Source organism: Haliaeetus albicilla, chromosome 32, assembly GCF_947461875.1.
Source record: "Haliaeetus albicilla chromosome 32, bHalAlb1.1, whole genome shotgun sequence".
Taxonomy (NCBI): domain Eukaryota; kingdom Metazoa; phylum Chordata; class Aves; order Accipitriformes; family Accipitridae; genus Haliaeetus; species Haliaeetus albicilla.
In genome coordinates this window covers 75456-94907 of record NC_091514.1, presented here as the reverse complement: position 1 = coordinate 94907, position 19452 = coordinate 75456, and the positions used below count along the sequence as shown (strand labels likewise).

The 19452-nt window shown below is 65.3% G+C and overlaps 1 protein-coding gene across 1 annotated transcript in view; it reads left to right on the top strand.

The window, feature by feature from the left end:
- LOC138683228 (TBC1 domain family member 17-like) overlaps nucleotides 1-17504 on the top strand; it is a 19222-nt gene extending 1718 nt beyond the window's left edge. The window contains 14 exon segments of the mRNA XM_069774772.1: nucleotides 39-230; nucleotides 915-975; nucleotides 977-1003; nucleotides 1723-1848; nucleotides 1924-2052; nucleotides 2755-2853; nucleotides 4320-4392; nucleotides 6247-6345; nucleotides 7845-7945; nucleotides 8361-8460; nucleotides 9651-9742; nucleotides 11400-11537; nucleotides 15727-15813; nucleotides 17174-17504. Of these exon segments, the coding sequence (XP_069630873.1) occupies nucleotides 39-230; nucleotides 915-975; nucleotides 977-1003; nucleotides 1723-1848; nucleotides 1924-2052; nucleotides 2755-2853; nucleotides 4320-4392; nucleotides 6247-6345; nucleotides 7845-7945; nucleotides 8361-8460; nucleotides 9651-9742; nucleotides 11400-11537; nucleotides 15727-15813; nucleotides 17174-17485 (1636 nt within the window). The 3' untranslated portion in view covers nucleotides 17486-17504.
- The last annotated feature ends 1948 nt before the right edge of the window (nucleotides 17505-19452 follow it).

Genomic DNA, 19452 nt, shown 5'->3' with positions numbered 1-19452 from the left:
TTGGGGGTGCAGGGAGCGATAGGGTGATGTGTGTGTGTCCCCCCCCCAGGGTGGCGGGGGGGGTTCCGGCTGGCGCTGGGGGAGCTGCGGGGGCTGCGCCGGAGCCCCCCCCGCCTGCGTCGCCCCTTCGTGGTGCTGCTGCCCCGCCAGGGAACCTGCCCCCCCCCTCTGCATTTCCCCCGGGGGGGGGCCCGAAAGCTGCTGCGTCTCCTGGGCCCCCGCCTCCGCCCGTGAGTCTGGGGGGGGGGGGGGGGGGGAATCCCAGGAGCCCCCCCTCCCCAAAACTTGGGGTCCTTTGAGAGACAGACCCCCCCCCCCTCCGAAAAACAGAGGAACCTCTGGGTGATGCTGGGACCCCCCCCCTTAAATTTCAGGGCCCCCCCCCCAAGCCCCTGGCAGTGCCCCCCCCTTCCAATGACCCCCCCGGGAGCCCCCCCCAATCCCAGAGCCCCCCCCCCAAATACTAGGGACCCCCCCCCCGCATTCCAACGCCCCCCCTCCAGGCCCCACTGGGTGTCACCAGGACCCCCCCATCCCAAAAAAAACCCTCCCACGTGCCCCCCCCCAAATTTCAGCCCCCCCCAGGAGCCCCCCCCAAACCCAAGCGCCCCCCTCTAAGCTCCGAGGAGCCCCCCCCAATCCCACGCTCGTAAGACCCCCCCCCAAATATTAAGCCCCCCCCAAATATTAGGGCCCTACCCCAATTATTAGCCCCCCCCCAAATATTAGGGCCCCCCCATTTCCAACACCCCCCCCAATCCCCCAGGCCCCACTGGGTGTCACCAAGACCCCCCCCCCAGAGTCCCACGACCTCCCCCCCCCCCAAATCCCAGGGGAACCCCCCGGTGCCCCCCCCCTCAAATTTTACCCCCCCCCCACGTGCCCCCCCCCTCAAATTTCAGCCCCCCCCCCAGGTGCCCCCGGGACCCCCGGCTGCTGCTGGTGACGACCCCCGAAGACCCCGGCCCCCCCCCTGCACCCCCCCTCCCCCGGCATCGTCACTGTGAGTGACCCCCCCCCCCCAAAAAATACACCTGGGGGGGGGGGTCAGCCCTATGGGGGGGACGGTTGGAGGGGATTAGGGGTGTTTGGGTCATGGGGGGGGGTCCTGGGGGTGGGGGGGGGCATGGGGAGGGGGAGATCTTGGGGGGGGTCCTGGGGTGGGGGGGGTCATGGGGAGGGGGAGATTTTTGGGGGGGGGTCCTGGGGGGGGCATGGGGTGGGGGGGGGCATGGGGAGGGGGAGATTTTGGGGGGGGGACCTTGGGCAGGGTCCCCAGGGTGGGGGGGGGGACTGCTGGGGGGGGTCCCAGGGTGGGGGGGTTGCAGAGAGGGGGAAGATTTTAGGGGGGTCTCGGGGGGGTCCCTGGGTGGGGGGGTCGTAGGGTGGGGGATCTGTTGGGGGGGGTCTTGGGGGGGGTCCCTGGGTGGGGGGGACCAAGGGAGGGGGAGATTCTTGGGGGGGGGGGTCCCTGGGGTGGGGGGGGTCATAGGGTGGGGGATCTGTTGGGGGGGTCTTGGGGGGGGTCCCTGGGGTGGGGGGTCCCAGGGAGGGGGAGATTTTGGGGGGGGGGTCCTGGGTGGGGCGGGGCACAGGGTGGGGGTTCCTTGGGGGGGGTTTCCTGGGTGGGGGGGTCACGGGGAGGGGGAGATTTGGGGGGGGGGGTCCTGGGGGGTGGGGGGGGTCCCGGGGGGGTCCTCACGCCCCCCCCCCCCCCCCCAGCGCCTGCTGCAGGGTCCGTACGCCGCCACGGTGGGGGGGCTGAGCCGGCTGCTGGGGGGGCCGCGAGGCCCCGCCCCCGGCGAGGAGGAGGCGGAGCCTGAGCCGCCCTTCGAGGTCATCGCCTGCGTGAGTGGGCGGGGCTCGGGGAGGGGGGCGGGGGAAGGCGGGGGGCGGGGACTGAGGAGCTCCGCCCCCCCGCAGGTGACGCTGGGGCCCCGCCCCGCCCCCCCGCGGGGGCCGCCGGTGACGGAGGAGGAGTGGGGGCGGAGCCTTGATGCGGAGGGGCGGAGCCTGGATCCGGAGGGGCTGCGGGAACGCCTCTTCCGGGGGGTGAGGAGGGGCGGGGCCAGGGGAGGGGGTGGGGCCTTGAAGTGGGTGGAGCTGTGGGGGTGTTTTAGAATGGGTGTGGTCTGTAATGGGTGGAGCCTAGAATGGGCGTGGTCTACAATAGGTGTGGCATAGACGTTTGTTTAGAATGGGTGTGGCTCAGAAACGGGTGTTGTCTAAAAATGGGTGTGGCCTAGAAATGGGCGTGGACTATAATGGGTGTGGTGTAGAGTGCGCATCGTCTAGCATGGGTGTGGTTTAGAGTGGGTGTGGTCTAGAGTGGGTGTGGTCGAGAACGGGGTGTGGTTGAGAATGGGTGTGGTCTAGAGTGGGTGTGGTGTGGAGTGGGCGTCGCCTAGAATTGGTCTGCGCTAGAATGGGTGTGGTGTAGAATGGGTGTGGTGTAAAATTGGTGTGGTCTACAATGGGTGTGGGTCTAGAATGGGTGTAGTCTAGAATGGGCGTGGGAAGGAATGTGGGGGTGGGGAATTCAGGTGGGGTGGGGCGTGAGGGCGTGGCTGCGCGGTGGGTGTGGCCGTCTGAGGGGCGGGGCTGGGGGCGGGGCGGGGGTAGCACCCCCCTAAACCTGCTAGGCCTTTGGGGGCGGGGTCGGCGGGTCCTGGGTGGGTAGAGGTGGGGTGTGGCCGGTGGCAAGGAGGGGTGGGGCCGAGTGGGCGTGTCCTGACGCGGCCCCGCCCCCCCCAGGGGCTGAGCCCTGAGGTGCGGCTCCAGGGCTGGTGGCGGCTGCTGGGGCTTCGGCCCTGGGGGGGGGCAGACGCCCCCGGAGCGGGAGCGGGAGCGGAGGTGAGGGGGGGGGGGACACGTTTGGGGGGGTCAGGGGGGGATTTGGGGGGCTGGGGGGGATTTGGGGGGGTCTGGGGGGTTTCGGGGGGCTCCGAGGGGGGATTTGGGGGGCTCTGAGGGGTCTTGGGGTGCTCTGGGGGTGGATTTAGGGGTGCGGGGGGGCTCAGGGGGGTCTTGGGGTCCTGTGGGGGGTGTTTGGGGGGGGTGGGGGGCTCGGGGGGGGCTTTGAGGGGCTGTGGGGTGTTTTGGGGTTGGATTTGGGGGGGCTCTGTGGGATTTGGGGGGGGCTTCTAGGGGAGTTGGGGGCCTGGGGGTGGATAAGGGGATTCTGGGATTTTTGGGGGTGCTCTGGGGGGAATGGGGGCTCTGGGGGAGATTTGGGGGGGGGGTCTCTGGGGAGATTTTGGGGTACCGGGGGGCTGTTAGGGGTTTGGGGGGGGGCCTTGAGGATCTCGGTGGGTTTTAAGATGATTTGGGGGGGCTCTGGGGATGTTTGGGGGTATTGGGGGGGTGTTGGGGTTCAGGGGGAGGATGTTGGGGTTCAGGGGGGAAATTTGGGGTTCAGGGGGAGGGATTTGGGGTTTGGGGGGGAATTTGGAGTTCAGGGGGGATTTGGGGTTCGGGGGGGAATTTGGGGTTCGGGGGAGGGATATGGGGTTTGGGGGGATTTGGGGTTCAGGGGGAGGGATTTGGGGTTCGGGGAATTTGGGGTTCAGGGGGATTTGGGGTTCAGGGGGAAACTTTGGGTTCGGGGGGATTTGGGGTTCGGGGGAAATTTGGGGTTCAGGGGGAATTTGGGGTTCGGGGGAAATTTGGGGGTTGGGGGGATTTGGGGTTCAGGAGGGAAATTTGGGGTTCGGGGAAGGGATTTGGGGTTCGGGGGGAATTTGGGGTTTGGGGGGAATTTGGGGTTCGGGGGAAGGGATTTGGGGTTCGGGGGGAATTTGGGGGTCGGGGGGATTTGGGGTTCGGGGGAGGGATATGGGGTTTGGGGGGATTTGGGGTTCAGGGGGAGGGATTTGGGGTTCGGGGGGATTTGGGGTTCAAGGGAAATTTGAGGGATTTGGGGTTCGGGGGGATTTGGGGTTCAAGGGGAAATTTTGGGTTCAGGGGGATTTGGGGTTCGGGGGAATTTGGGGGTCGGGGAAATTTGGGGTTCGGGGGGGATTTGGGGTTCGGGGGGAGGGATTTGGGGGTCGGGGGAAATTTGGGGTTCGGGGGGATTTGGGGTTCGGGGGGAGGGATTTGGGGTTCGGGGGGAATTTGGGGTTCGGGGGGGATTTGGGGTTCAGGAGGGAATTTGGGGTTCGGGGGAATTTGGGGTTCGGGGGGATTTGGGATTCAGGAGGGAAATTTGGGGTTCGGGGAAGGGATTTGGGGTTCGGGGGGAATTTGGGGTTCGGGGGGGGATTTGGGGGGCGTGCGGATGACGGGGGTGTCGCAGGGACGACTATTTCCGCATGAAGCTGCAGTGGCGTTCGCTCAGCGCCGGGCAGCAGCGCAGGAACCGACCGCTGCGACGGTACCGCCAGCGCCTCGGTGAGCCCCAAAAAAACGTTCCCCCCTCCCAAAAAATCTGCCCAGCCGCACCCCAAAATTTGCTGCGTTAGATCTGTGAAATTTGGGTCGCAGCCCCCCAAAATCTGAGCCGCAGACGGGCTTGACGTAGGATATGTGCAACCCCAAAATTGGCGTGGGGCACCCCAAAATGTGTCGTATGCACCCCCCAAATCTGCCCCACTGCACCCCAAAACTTGGTCCGTGGTACCCCAAAACCTGCCCCACTGCACCCCAAACTGTGCCCCACGGAGCCCCCAAATGTGCCCCACTGCACCCCAAAAACCTGCCCCCCAACCCCCCAAAATGTGCCCCATAGAACCCCCAAACTTGCCCCATGGCGCCACAAAATGGACCCAATGTACCCCAAAACCTGCCCCCTAAGCCCCCAAAATCTGCCCCATTGAGCCCCCCAACCTGCCCCACAGCCGCTCCGTTGCCCCCCAACCTGCCCCACAGCCCCCCAAATCTGCCCCACACCCACTCCGTTGCCCCCCAACCTGCCCCACAGACCCCCCAAACCTGCCCCACACCCACTCCATTGCCCCACAACCTGCCCCACAGCCCCCCAAATCTGCCCCACAGCCACTCCATTGCCCCCCAACCTGCCCTACAACCCCCCAACCTGCCGCACAGCCCCCCAACTTGCCCCACAGCCACTCTATTGCCCCCCACCCTGCCCCACAGCCACTCTATTGCCCCCTCAACTTGCCCTGCAGCCCCCAAACCTGCCCCACAACTATTCTGCTGCCCCCTAACGTGCTCCACAGCCACTCGATTGCCCCCCAACCTGCCCCACATCCCCCTCATAGTGCCCGACACCCCCAAACCTGCCCTACAGCCACTCCGTTGCCCCCCAACCTGCCCTACAGCCCCCCAACCTGCCCCACAGCTGCTCTATTGCCCCCAACCTGTCCCACAGACCCCCAACTTGCCCCACACCCACTCCCTTGCCCCCCAACCTGCCCCACAGCTCCCCAATCTGCCCCACAGCCCCCCAAACCTGCCCCACAGCCGCTCCATTGCCCCCAACCTGCCCCCCAGGCACTGCATTGTTCCCCAAACCTGCCCCACAGCCACTCTATTGCCCCCCCAACCTGCCCCACAGCCCCCCAACTTGCCCTGCAGCCCCCAAACCTGCCCCACACCTATTCCACAGCCCCCCAACTTGCTCCACAGCCACTCTGTTCTCCCCAACCTGCCCCACAGCCCCCCCAGACCTGCCCCACAGCCACTGCATTGCCCCCCAACCTGCCCTACATCCCCCTCATCCTGCTTGACACCCCAAAACCTGCCCCACAGCCACTCCATTGCCCCACAGCCTGCCCCACAGCCCCCCAACCTGCCCCACAGCCACTCAATTGCCCCCTAAACTGCCCCACAGCCCCCCAAACCTGCCCCACACCCACTCCATTGCCCCCCAACCTGCCCCACAGCCCCCTCAATTTGCCCCACAGCCCCCCAACCTGCCCCACAGCCGCTCCGTTGCCCCCCAACCTGCCCCACAGCCACTCAATTGCCCCCTAACCTGCCCCACAGCCACTCAATTGCCCCCTAACCTGCCCCACAGCCCCCCAAACCTGCCCCACACCAGCCTCATTGCCCCCCAACCTGCCCCACAGCCCCCTCAATCTGCCCCACAGCCCCCCAACCTGCCCCACAGCCGCTCCGTTGCCCCCCAACCTGCCCCACAGCCCCCCAACCTGCCCCACAGCCACTCCATTGCCCCCCAACCTGCCCCACAGCCCCCCAACCTGCCCCACACCGGCTCCATTGCCCCCCAACCCGCCCCACATCCCCCCCCACGCGCCCCACACGTGTCCCCACGTCCCCCAGAGCGGGACCTGGCCCGGTGTCACCCCGACCTCACCGTCCCCGAGCGGCTGCTGCTCCACGACATCCTCATGACCTACTGCATGTACCACTTCGATTTGGGTGAGGAGAGGGGGGTCCCCGGGGGGGGGGGGTCCTGGGGGTTCTGGGGGGGCTCTGAGAGGTCCTTGGGGTGGTCTGGGGGTCCCAGGGGGGATTTGGGGGGGCTCTGAGTGGTCATTGGGGTGGTCTTGGGGTCCCAGGGGGGTTCAGCGGGGCTCTGAGTGGTCATTGGGGTGGTCTGGGGGTCCTAGGGGGGGTCCTGGGGGTTCTGGGGGGGCTCTGAGAGGTCCTTGGGGTGGTCTGGGGGTTCCAGGGGGGATCTGGGGGGGCTCCGAGGAGTCCCTGTGGTGGCCTTGGGGTCCTGGGGGGGTTCTGAGGGGTCCTTGGGGTGGTCTGGGGGTCCCAGGAGGGGTCCTGGGGGGGGCTCTGAGGGGTCCTTGAGGCAATCTTGGGGTCCTGGGGGCATCCTGAGAGGGTTCTGGGGGTTCTGGGGGGGGCTCTGAGGGGTCCTTGAGGCAATCTTGGGGTCCCAGGGGTTGTCTGGGGGGGCACTGAGGGGTCCTTGAGGCGGTGTTGGGGTCCCAGGGGGTCCTGGAGTATCTTTGAGGAGGTCCTGGGGGGCTCCTGGGGGTTCTGGGGGGGCTCTGAGAGGTTCTTGGGGTGGTCTGGGGGTCCCGGGGGGGTCCTGGGGGTTCTGGGGGGGCTCTGAGAGGTTCTTGGGGTGGTCTTGGGGTCCCAGGGGGGTCTTGGGAGGGTCCTGCGGCTTCTGGGGGGGCCTCTGAGGGGTCCTTGAGACAATTTTGGGGTCCCAGGGGGGTTCTGGGGGGGCTCTGAGGGGTCCTTGGTGCGATCTTGGGGTCCCAGGGGGTCCTGGAGTATCTCTGAGGGGCTCCTGGGGGCTCTGGGGGAGCGCTGAGGGGTCGGTGGGGTTGTCTTGGGGTCCCAGGGGGGGTCTGGGGGGGCTCTGAGGGGTCCCTGAGGTGGTCTTGGGGTCCCAGGGGGGTTCTGGGGGGGGTCTGAGAGATCCTTGAGGCAGTCTTAGGATCCCAGGAGGGGCTCTGAGTGGTCATTGGGGTGGTCTGGGGGTCCCAGGGGGGGTCCTGGGGGTTCTGGGGGGGCTCTGAGGGGTCCTTGGGGTGGTCTTGGGGTCCCAGGGGTGTCCTGGATCCCTGAGGGTGTCTTGGAGGGATCCCAGGGGGTCCTGGGGGTCCCGGGGGGGTCCCTGAGGGGGTTTTGGTGTCCAGGGGAGGCTCCTGGGGGATTTGGGGGTGTTCCCTGGGGGGCCCCAGTGTGGGGGGGGGGGGGAGTCTGGGGTCTCCTGGGGGTCCCTGAGGAGATCCAGGGGATTTGGGGGGTCCCTGAGGGGATCCTGGGGGGGGGGGAACACAACAGGGATTTTGGGGGGTCCCATAGAAGCCTGAAAGCTTCATATAGGGGTCTTGGGAAACCTCTGGGGGGCATCCCAGGATTTTGGGGGGGTCCCCAGGATTTTGGGGGGGTCCCAGGGTTTTGGGGGGCCCCTGCTGACCCCCCCCTCCCTGTGTCCCGTCCCCCCCCAGGCTACGTGCGGGGGATGAGCGAGGTGCTGGCCCCCCTCCTGGCCGTCACCCCCGACGAGGTCGAAGCTTTTTGGGGGTTCTGCAGCATCATGGAGATGGTGGTGAGAAAGGGGGGGGGCACCCCAAAATGGGAGGGGGACCCCGAAATTGGGGAGTCACCTGAAATGGGGGGGGGGGGCCCTAAAATGGGGGGGTTGCCAAAATGGGGAGGTTCTGGAAATGGGGGACGGGGGGAAAAGGGGACACCAAAGTGCGGTTTATGGGGATGGGGAATAAAGGGGGGACCCCAAATTTGGGGGGGCCTCCAAAATATGGGGACTTTAAATTGTGGGAGTGGGGGGCACCCCAAAATGGGGAAGGGAGAATGGGGGAGGAGGTTGGGGACCCCAAAAAGTGCCTTAAAGAGCAGTTGGGATTCTTATAAAGAGGATTTTGGGGGTTGAGAGTGTTTGGGGGTGCGCAGGGGGACCCCATTTTTACACCCCCAACCCCTTTTTTTGCCCCCCCCCCACCCAGGGGGGCAACTTTGGGCCGAGCCGGGAGGGGCTGAAGCGGCAACTGGGGCAACTGGGGCAGCTGCTGCGGGTGGTGGACCCCAACCTCTGCGACCGCCTAGGTGGGTACCCCAAAAAACAGGGGAGGGGGCACCCCAAAACGAGCCCTGGGGGGGGTACGGCACCCCAAAATGGGCAGAACTGCCCCAAAATTGGCTCCCTTGGGAGTGTGCAGTACGCTGGCACCCCAAAATGGGGGGAAGCACCCCAAAATCAGGTTTCTGAGGGGTATGGGGCACCCTGGCACCCCAAAATGGGGGGAAGCACCCCAAAATCAGGTTCCTGAGGGGTATGGGGCACCCTGGCACCCCAAAATTAGGGAAGCACCCCAAAATCAGGTTCCTGAGGGGTATGGGGCACCCTGGCACCCCAAAATGGGGGGAAGCACCCCAAAATCAGGTTCCTGAGGGGTATGGGGCACCCTGGTACCCCGAAATCAGGTTCAGGAGGGTTATGGGGCACCCTGGCACCCCAAAATGGGGGAAGCTCCCCAAAATCAGGTACCTGATGGGTATGGGGTGCTGTGGCACCCCAACATCATCATTTTGGGGGGTTTATGGCACTGTGGCACCCCAAAATGGGGGGAAGCACCCCAAAATCAGGTACCTGAGGGGTATGGGGCACCCTGGCACCCCAAAATGGGGGGAAGCACCCCAAAATGAGGTTCCTGAGCGGTATGGGGCACCCTTGCACCCCAAAATGGGGGAAGCACCCCAAAATCAGGTACCTGAGGGATATGGGGCACCCTGGCACCCCAAAATGGGGTGAAGCACCCCAAAATCAGGTTCCTGAGGGGTATGGGGCACCCTGGCACCCCAACATCATGTTTTTGGGGGTTATGGCACTGTGGCACCCGAAAAAGGGGGGAAGCACCCCAAAATTAGATCCCTGAAGGGTATGGGGCACCTTGGCACCCCAAAATGGGAGGAAGCACCCCAAAATGAGGTTATTGAGAAGAATGAGGCACCCTGGCACCCCAAAATGGGGAGAAGCACCCCAAAATCATTTTCCTGGGGGGTATGGGGCACCTCAAAAATCATTTTTCTTGAGGGTTACGGCATCCTGGCACCCCAAAATGGGGGGAATCCCCCCAAAATCAGTTTTTCTGGATGGGTGTATCACCCCCAGCGCCCCAAAATGGGGGGAAGCACCCCCAAAGCAGGTCCCTGGGGGGGTATATGCCCCCCAGCACCCCAAAATTTCCCCCTCCCCTCCCCATTGCCATGGTAACAGCCCCCTCTGCCCCCCCCAGAGGTGGGGGGCACCCTGGGGTGCTGCTCCCGCTGGCTTCAGCTCCGCTTCCAGCCCCACTTCGGGCTCCAGGGGACCCTGCGCCTCTGGGAGGTACCGGGGGGGGGACACGGGGGGACATGGGGGACATGGGGACATTGGGGGGACACGGGGACATGGGGGACAGTGGGGGACACGGGGGGACAGGGACATGGGGGACATGGGGACATTGGGGGGACATGGGGGGACAGGGGGACATTGGGGGGACATGGGGACATTGGGGGGACATGGGGGGACAGGGGGACATTGGGGGGACATGGGGGGACATGGGGGGACATGGGGACATTGGGGGGACATGGGGGACAGTGGGGGACACGGGGGACAGGGACATGGGGGACATGGGGACATTGGGGGGACATGGGGGGACAGGGGGACATTGGGGGGACATGGGGACAGTGGGGGACACGGGGGGACAGGGACATGGGGGACATTGGGGGGACATGGGGACAGTGGGGGACACGGGGGGACAGGGGCATGGGGGACATGGGGACATTGGGGGGACATGGGGACATTGGGGGGCAGTGGGGACATGGGGGACAGTGGGGGACACGGGGGGACAGGGATATGGGGGACATGGGGGACAGTGGGGGACATGGCGACATTGGGGGACATGGGGGGACACGGACATGGGGACATTGGGGGGACAGTGGGGGACATGGGGACAGTGGGGGACACGGGGGGACAGGGACATGGGGACATGGGGACTTTGGGGGGACATGGGGGGGACACAGGGGGACAGGGACGCGGGGATGTTGGGGGACATGGGGGGGACAGTGGGGAGTGTGGGGACATGGGGGGACACGGGGGGACAGGGATGTGGGGGACATGGGGACATTGGGGGGATGTGGGGGGACACGGGGACAGGGACATGGGGGACATTGGGGGGGACAGGGACATGGGGGGACATGGGAACAGGGACATGGGGATGTTGGGGGACATGGGGGGACATGGGGGGGACAGGAACCTGGGGACATTGGGGGGACATGGAGGGGACAGTGGGGAGTGGGGGGACACGGGGGGACATGGGGACAGGGATGTGGGGGACACGGCGACATTGGGGGGACGTGGGGGGACATGGGGGAACAGGGACATGGGGACATTGGGGGGACACGGGGACATGAGGATATTGGGGGACATGGGGGGGACACGGGGGCACACGGGGACATGGGGGGGACACAGACATGGGGACACAGGGACATGGGGACATTGGGGGACACGGGGGACACGGGACAGGGATGTGGGGGCCATTGGGGGGACACGGGGACGGGGGGGGACACGGGGATATTGGGGGGACACGGGGACAGGGACGCGGGGATGGTGGGGGGACATGGGGACACGGGGGGGACCCAGGGACATGGGGGGGACCCAGGGATGCGGATTTGGGGACACGGGGGGGGCCAGCGGGGTCGTGGCAGGCGTATGGGGAGATACGGGGACACTGGGGGGACGCGGGGGACGTTGGGGGGGACACGGGGGGACACAGGGGACAGGGACGTGGGGACGGGGGGGGGGACACGGGGGGGGGGGACACGGACACGTGTGGGGACATCAGGGACGTGGGGGGGGGCACGGGGGGCCAGCAGGAGGACGGGGCCGCAGCGGCCTTTGGGGACACGAGGAGGGGGACGTTGGGGACACGAGGGCTCAGGGGACACGGGGGGGGGTCCCCGGTGTCCCCAGTGTCCCCCCAGTGTCCCCAGTGTCCCCCCAGGTGCTGTGGACGGGGCTGCCGTGCCCCAATTTCCAACTGGTGCTGAGCTGCGTCCTGCTGGAGATGGTGGGGGACGGCGAGGAGGAGGAGGAGGAGGAGGAAGAGGAGGGGGAGGAAGAGGAGAGCGACAGGGACGAGGTGGGGACCGGGGGGGGGTCTCGGGGGGGGGAAGGGGTTGGGGACGTCGGGACGGGGTTGGGGACAGACTGGGGGGTTGGAGGGAGGGGGTTGGGGAGACTGGGATGGGGCTGGGGATGTTGGGATGGGGCGGGGGATACTGGGAGGGGGTTGGGGAGACTGGGATGGGGTTGGGGACACTGGGATGGGGCTGGGGACACTGGGACGGGGTTGGGAATGGGGCTGGGGACACTGGGATGGGGCTGGGGACACTGGGATGGGGTTGGGAATGGGGTTGGGGACACTGGGATGGGGCTGGGGACGCTGGGATGGGGTTGGGGATGGGGTTGGTGACACTGGGATGGGGCTGGGGACACTGGGACAGGGTTGGGAATGGGGCTGGGGACACTGGGATGGGGCTGGGGACACTGGGACGGGGTTGGGAATGGGGCTGGGGACACTGGGATGGGGCTGGGGATGCTGGGATGGGGTTGGGGATGGGGTTGGTGACACTGGGATGGGGCTGGGGACACTGGGATGGGGTTGGGGACACTGGGATGGGGTTGGGAATGGGGTTGGGGACACTGGGGCAGGGTGGGGGACACTGGGATGGGGTTGGGGAGACTGGGAGGGGGTGGGTGACACTGGGACAGGGTTGGGGACACTGGGAGGGGGTTGGTGACAGTGGGATGGGGTTGGGGACACTGGGATGGGGCTGGGGACACTGGGATGGGGCTGGGGATGGGGTTGGTGACACTGGGATGGGGCTGGGGACACTGGGATGGGGTTGGGAATGGGGCTGGGGACACTGGGATGGGGCTGGGGACACTGGGACGGGGTTGGGAATGGGGCTGGGGACACTGGGATGGGGCTGGGGATGCTGGGATGGGGTTGGGGATGGGGTTGGTGACACTGGGATGGGGCTGGGGACACTGGGATGGGGTTGGGAATGGGGCTGGGGACACTGGGATGGGGCTGGGGACACTGGGACGGGGTTGGGAATGGGGCTGGGGACACTGGGATGGGGCTGGGGATGCTGGGATGGGGTTGGGGATGGGGTTGGTGACACTGGGATGGGGCTGGGGACACTGGGATGGGGTTGGGAATGGGGCTGGGGACACTGGGATGGGGCTGGGGACACTGGGACGGGGTTGGGAATGGGGCTGGGGACACTGGGATGGGGTTGGTGACACTGGGATGGGGTTGGGAATGAGGTTGGGGACACTGGGGCAGGGTGGGGGGACACTGGGATGGGGTTGGGGAGACTGGGAGGGGGTGGGTGACACTGGGACAGGGTTGGGGACACTGGGAGGGGGTTGGTGACAGTGGGATGGGGTTGGGGACACTGGGATGGGGCTGGGGACACTGGGATGGGGCTGGGGATGGGGTTGGTGACACTGGGATGGGGCTGGGGACACTGGGATGGGGTTGGGAATGGGGCTGGGGACACTGGGATGGGGCTGGGGACACTGGGACGGGGTTGGGAATGGGGCTGGGGACACTGGGATGGGGCTGGGGATGCTGGGATGGGGTTGGGGATGGGGTTGGTGACACTGGGATGGGGCTGGGGACACTGGGATGGGGTTGGTGACACTGGGATGGGGTTGGGAATGGGGTTGGGGACACTGGGGCAGGGTGGGGGACACTGGGATGGGGTTGGGGAGACTGGGAGGGGGTGGGTGACACTGGGACAGGGTTGGGGACACTGGGAGGGGGTTGGGGACACTGGGATGGGGCTGGGGATGGGGTTGGTGACACTGGGATGGGGCTGGGGACACTGGGATGGGGTTGGGAATGGGGCTGGGGACACTGGGATGGGGCTGGGGACACTGGGACGGGGTTGGGAATGGGGCTGGGGACACTGGGATGGGGCTGGGGATGCTGGGATGGGGTTGGGGATGGGGTTGGTGACACTGGGATGGGGCTGGGGACACTGGGATGGGGTTGGTGACACTGGGATGGGGTTGGGAATGGGGTTGGGGACACTGGGGCAGGGTGGGGGACACTGGGATGGGGTTGGGGAGACTGGGAGGGGGTGGGTGACACTGGGACAGGGTTGGGGACACTGGGAGGGGGTTGGTGACAGTGGGATGGGGTTGGGGACACTGGGATGGGGCTGGGGACACTGGGATGGGGCTGGGGATGGGGTTGGTGACACTGGGATGGGGCTGGGGACACTGGGATGGGGTTGGGAATGGGGCTGGGGACACTGGGATGGGGCTGGGGACACTGGGACGGGGTTGGGAATGGGGCTGGGGACACTGGGATGGGGCTGGGGATGCTGGGATGGGGTTGGGGATGGGGTTGGTGACACTGGGATGGGGCTGGGGACACTGGGATGGGGTTGGTGACACTGGGATGGGGTTGGGAATGGGGTTGGGGACACTGGGGCAGGGTGGGGGACACTGGGATGGGGTTGGGGAGACTGGGAGGGGGTGGGTGACACTGGGACAGGGTTGGGGACACTGGGAGGGGGTTGGTGACAGTGGGATGGGGTTGGGGACACTGGGATGGGGCTGGGGACACTGGGATGGGGCTGGGGATGGGGTTGGTGACACTGGGATGGGGCTGGGGACACTGGGATGGGGTTGGGAATGGGGCTGGGGACACTGGGATGGGGCTGGGGACACTGGGACGGGGTTGGGAATGGGGCTGGGGACACTGGGATGGGGCTGGGGATGCTGGGATGGGGTTGGGGATGGGGTTGGTGACACTGGGATGGGGCTGGGGACACTGGGATGGGGTTGGTGACACTGGGATGGGGTTGGGAATGGGGTTGGGGACACTGGGGCAGGGTGGGGGACACTGGGATGGGGTTGGGGAGACTGGGAGGGGGTGGGTGACACTGGGACAGGGTTGGGGACACTGGGAGGGGGTTGGGGACAGTGGGATGGGGTTGGGGACACTGGGATGGGGCTGGGGACACTGGGATGGGGCTGGGGATGGGGTTGGTGACACTGGGATGGGGCTGGGGACACTGGGATGGGGTTGGGAATGGGGCTGGGGACACTGGGATGGGGCTGGGGACACTGGGACGGGGTTGGGAATGGGGCTGGGGACACTGGGATGGGGCTGGGGATGCTGGGATGGGGTTGGGGATGGGGTTGGTGACACTGGGATGGGGCTGGGGACACTGGGATGGGGTTGGTGACACTGGGATGGGGTTGGGAATGGGGTTGGGGACACTGGGGCAGGGTGGGGGACACTGGGATGGGGTTGGGGAGACTGGGAGGGGGTGGGTGACACTGGGACAGGGTTGGGGACACTGGGAGGGGGTTGGTGACAGTGGGATGGGGTTGGGGACACTGGGATGGGGCTGGGGACACTGGGATGGGGCTGGGGATGGGGTTGGTGACACTGGGATGGGGCTGGGGACACTGGGATGGGGTTGGGAATGGGGCTGGGGACACTGGGATGGGGCTGGGGACACTGGGACGGGGTTGGGAATGGGGCTGGGGACACTGGGATGGGGCTGGGGATGCTGGGATGGGGTTGGGGATGGGGTTGGTGACACTGGGATGGGGCTGGGGACACTGGGATGGGGTTGGTGACACTGGGATGGGGTTGGGAATGGGGTTGGGGACACTGGGGCAGGGTGGGGGACACTGGGATGGGGTTGGGGAGACTGGGAGGGGGTGGGTGACACTGGGACAGGGTTGGGGACACTGGGAGGGGGTTGGGGACACTGGGGATGGGGCTGGGGATGGGGTTGGTGACACTGGGATGGGGCTGGGGTCACTGGGATGGGGTTGGGGACACTGGGACAGAGTTGGGAATGGGGTTGGGGACACTGGGGCAGGGTGGGGGACACTGGGATGGGGTTGGGAATGGGGCTGGGGACACTGGGATGGGGATGGGGACACTGGGACAGAGTTGGGGAGACTGGGATGGGGTTGGGGACAGGGTTGGTGATGCTGGGATGGGGTGGGTGACACTGGGATGGGGTTGGAGACACTGGGATGGGGTTGGGGACAGTGGGATGGGGTTGGGGACAGTGGGATGGGACTGGGGACACTGGGATGGGGTCGGTGACACTGGGATGGAGTTGGGGAGACTGGGCCAGGGTTGGGGATGGGGTTGGGGACACTGGGATGGGACTGGGGACACTGGGACAGGGTGGGTGACACTGGGCCGGGGTTGGGGCCGGGATCGGGGCCCCGGGGGGGTGGGTGACAGCCGGGGGTGACGGTGTCCCCCCCGTTGTCCCCAGGCCCCCCCCAGGCGGTGGCCGGCGCTGGAGGCGGACGAGGCGCTGAGCCGGGCCGAGGGGCTCTTCCTGCAGCTGGCCGCCGCCCCCGTGAGCACCCCCGGCACCGGACCCCCAAAAAGTGACCCCCCCAAACTCACCCCCCCAAACTGACCCCCCTAAACTGACCCCAATGCTGACCCCCCCAACGCTGACCCCCCCAACGCTGAGCCCCCCCAACGCTGACGCCCCCAAAAGCGACCCCTCCGCTTACCCCCCCAAACGTGATCCCTCCAAAGTGACCCCCCCAAAACTGAACCCCCAAAACTGACCCCCCCACTGACACCCCAAAACTGACCCCCTCAAACTGACCCCCCCGTACTGACCCAACGCTGAGCCCCCCCAACACTACACCTGCCAAACTGACCCCCCCAAAAGTGACCCCCCACACTTACCACCCCAAAACTGACCCCCCAAAACTGACCCCCCCAAACTGACCCCTCAAAAAGGACCCCCCTAAAAGTGACTCCCCCTAAAAGTGACCCCCCAAAAGTGACCCCCCAAAAGTGACCCCCCCAAACTGACCCCCAACACTGACCCCCTCAAAAGGGACCACCCCAAAAGTGACCCCCCCAAAACTGACCCCCCCACTGACCCCCCAAAAGTGACCCCCCCACTTACCACCCCAAAACTGACCCCCCAAACTGACCCCCCCAAACTGACCACCCCGAACTGACCCCTCAGAAGGGACCACCCCAAAAGTGACCCCCCCAAAACTGACCCCCCCACTGACCCCTCAAAAGGGACCCCCCCAAAATTGACTCCCCCTAAAAGTGACCCCTCCAAAAGTGACCCCCCCAAAAGTGACCCCCCAAAAGTGATCCTCCCACGGACCCCCCAAAAGTGACCCCCCAAACTGACCCCCAACACTGACCCCTCAAAAGGGACCACCCCAAAAGTGACCCCCCAAAACTGACCCCCCCACTGACCCCCAAAAGTGACCCCCCCCACTTACCACCCCCAAAGTGACCCCCCCAAAACTGACCCCCCCAAAACTGACCACAAACACTGAACCCCCAACACTTCACCTGCCAAACTGACCCCCCCAAAAGTGACCCCCCAAAAGTGACCCCCAAAAGTGACCCCCCAAAAGTGACCCCCAAAAGTGACCCCCCCCAAAGTGACTCCCCCACTTACCACCCCAAACCTGACCCCCCCCAACACTGACCCCCCCCAAAACTGACCCCCAACACTGACCCCCCCCAAACCGACCCCCCCAAACTGACCCCCCCACTCACCCCCCCAAAAGTGACCCCCCACTGACCCCCCAAAATCCCCCCCCAAATTGACACCCCCCCCAAACTGAGCCCCTGAGTGCACCCCCCAGCACTGAACCCCCAAACCTGACCCCCCCCAAACTGACCCCCCCAAAAGTGCCCCCCCCAACCGACCCCCCCTCTCTCCCCCCCAGGATCTCCCCCCGCCCCTGCAGGAGCTACTGGGACTGGGGGGGGCCCCCCCCGACCCCCCCCCCCCGACACCGGGGTCCCCCCGGAGCCGCCGCACCCCGAAAAGGATCCTCACCCTCAGGGGGACCCCCCCCCCATTTCAGGGGGGGGCCCCCCCACCCAGCACCTTAATTTGGGGGGGGGGGGTCCTTCCCCCCCCCCCCCCCCAATGCCTGGGTCCCCTCCCAGTTGCTGACGGCTGGGGGGGACCCCGAAAGTGGGGGCCCCCCCCGAAAGCTGGTGACTTTTTTGGGGGGGGAACTGTGCTGCAATAAAGGTGTTGGTAGTGCCCGAGTCTGGGGGGGTTTGGGGGGGGCCAGGTGCACCCCAAAACCAGTATGGACACCCCAAAACCAGTATGGACCCCCCCAAACCAGTGCAGACAGCCCAAACCAGTACAGGCACCCCTAAACCCATATGGACCCCCCAAACCAGTACAGAAAACCCAAACCAATACAGGCACCCCCAAACCAGTACGGACATACCAAACCAGTATGGACACCCCAAACCAGTACAGACAACCCAAACCGATATAGGCACCCCCGAACCAGTACAGACACCCCCAAACCAGTATGGACACCCCAAACCACTATGGACACCCCCAAACCAGTATGGACACCCCAAACCAGTACAGACAACCCAAACCAATATAGGCACCCCCCAAACCAGTACGGACATCCCAAACCAGTATGGACACCCCAAACCAGTACAGACAACCCAAACCGATATAGGCACCCCCGAACCAGTACAGACACCCCCAAACCAGTATGGACACCCCAAACCACTATGGACACCCCCAAACCAGTATGGACACCCCAAACCAGTACAGACAACCCAAACCAATATAGGCACCCCCCAAACCAGTACGGACATCCCAAACCAGTATGGACACCCCAAACCAGTACAGACAACCCAAACCGATATAGGCACCCCCGAACCAGTACAGACACCCCCAAACCAGTATGGACACCCCAAACCACTATGGACACCCCCAAACCAGTATGGACACCCCAAACCAGTACAGACAACCCAAACCAATATAGGCACCCCCCAAACCAGTACGGACATACCAAACCAGTATGGACACCCCAAACCAGTACAGACAACCCAAACCAATATAGGCAACCCCAAACCAGTATGGACACCCCCAAACCAGTATGGACACCCCAAACCAGTACAGACAACCCAAACCGATATAGGCACCCCCCAAACCAGTACAGACACCCCCAAACCAGTATGGACACCCCAAACCAGTACAGACAACCCAAACCAATATAGGCACCCCCCAAACCAGTATGGACACCCCCAAACCAGTATGGACACCCCAAACCAGTACAGACACCCCCAAACCAGTATGGACACCCCAAACCAGTACGGACAACCCAAACCGATATAGGCACCCCCCAAACCAGTACAGACACCCCCAAACCAGTATGGACACCCCAAACCAGTACGGACAACCCAAACCGATATAGGCACCCCCCAAACCAGTATGGACACCCCAAACCAATGTGGACATTCCTAAACCAGTATGGACACCCTCAAACCAGTATGGATGCTCCAAACCAGTACAGGCACCCCTAAACCTGTATGGACACCCCAAACCAGTACAGGTTCCCCGAAACCAGTATGGACACCCAAAACCAGTACAAGCACTCCTAAACCAGTACAGACCCCCCAAACCAGTATAGACACCCTTAAACCGGTATGGACGCTCCAAACCAGTACAAGCACCCCCAAACCAGTATGGAGATCCTCAAATTTTGGGGCTCTTGGGGGTTTATTGGGAGGGAGAGACTGGTACTGGGAGCACTGGGGATCCTGTGGGGGGGTACTGGGAGCACTGGGACCACTGGGGTGGTTACTGGGAGCACTGGGATCACTAGGGAAGCACTGGGGAGGTTACTGGGAGCACTGGGGGGTTACTGGGATCACTGGGGTGGTTACTGGGAGCACTGGGGAGGTTACTGGGATCACTGGAGGGAGGTTACTGGGAGCACTGGGGCGTTACTGGGAGCACTGGAGGGAGGTTACTGGGAGCACTGGGGCGTTACTGGGAGCACTGGGGAGGTTACTGGGAGCACTGGGGGGTTACTGGGAGCACTGGGGAGGTTACTGGGAGCACTGGGGGGGTTACTGGGAGCACTGGAGGGAGGTTACTGGGAGCACTGGGGAGGTTACTGGGATCACTGGAGGGAAGTTACTGGGATCACTGTGGCGGTTACTGGGAGCACCGGGGGGG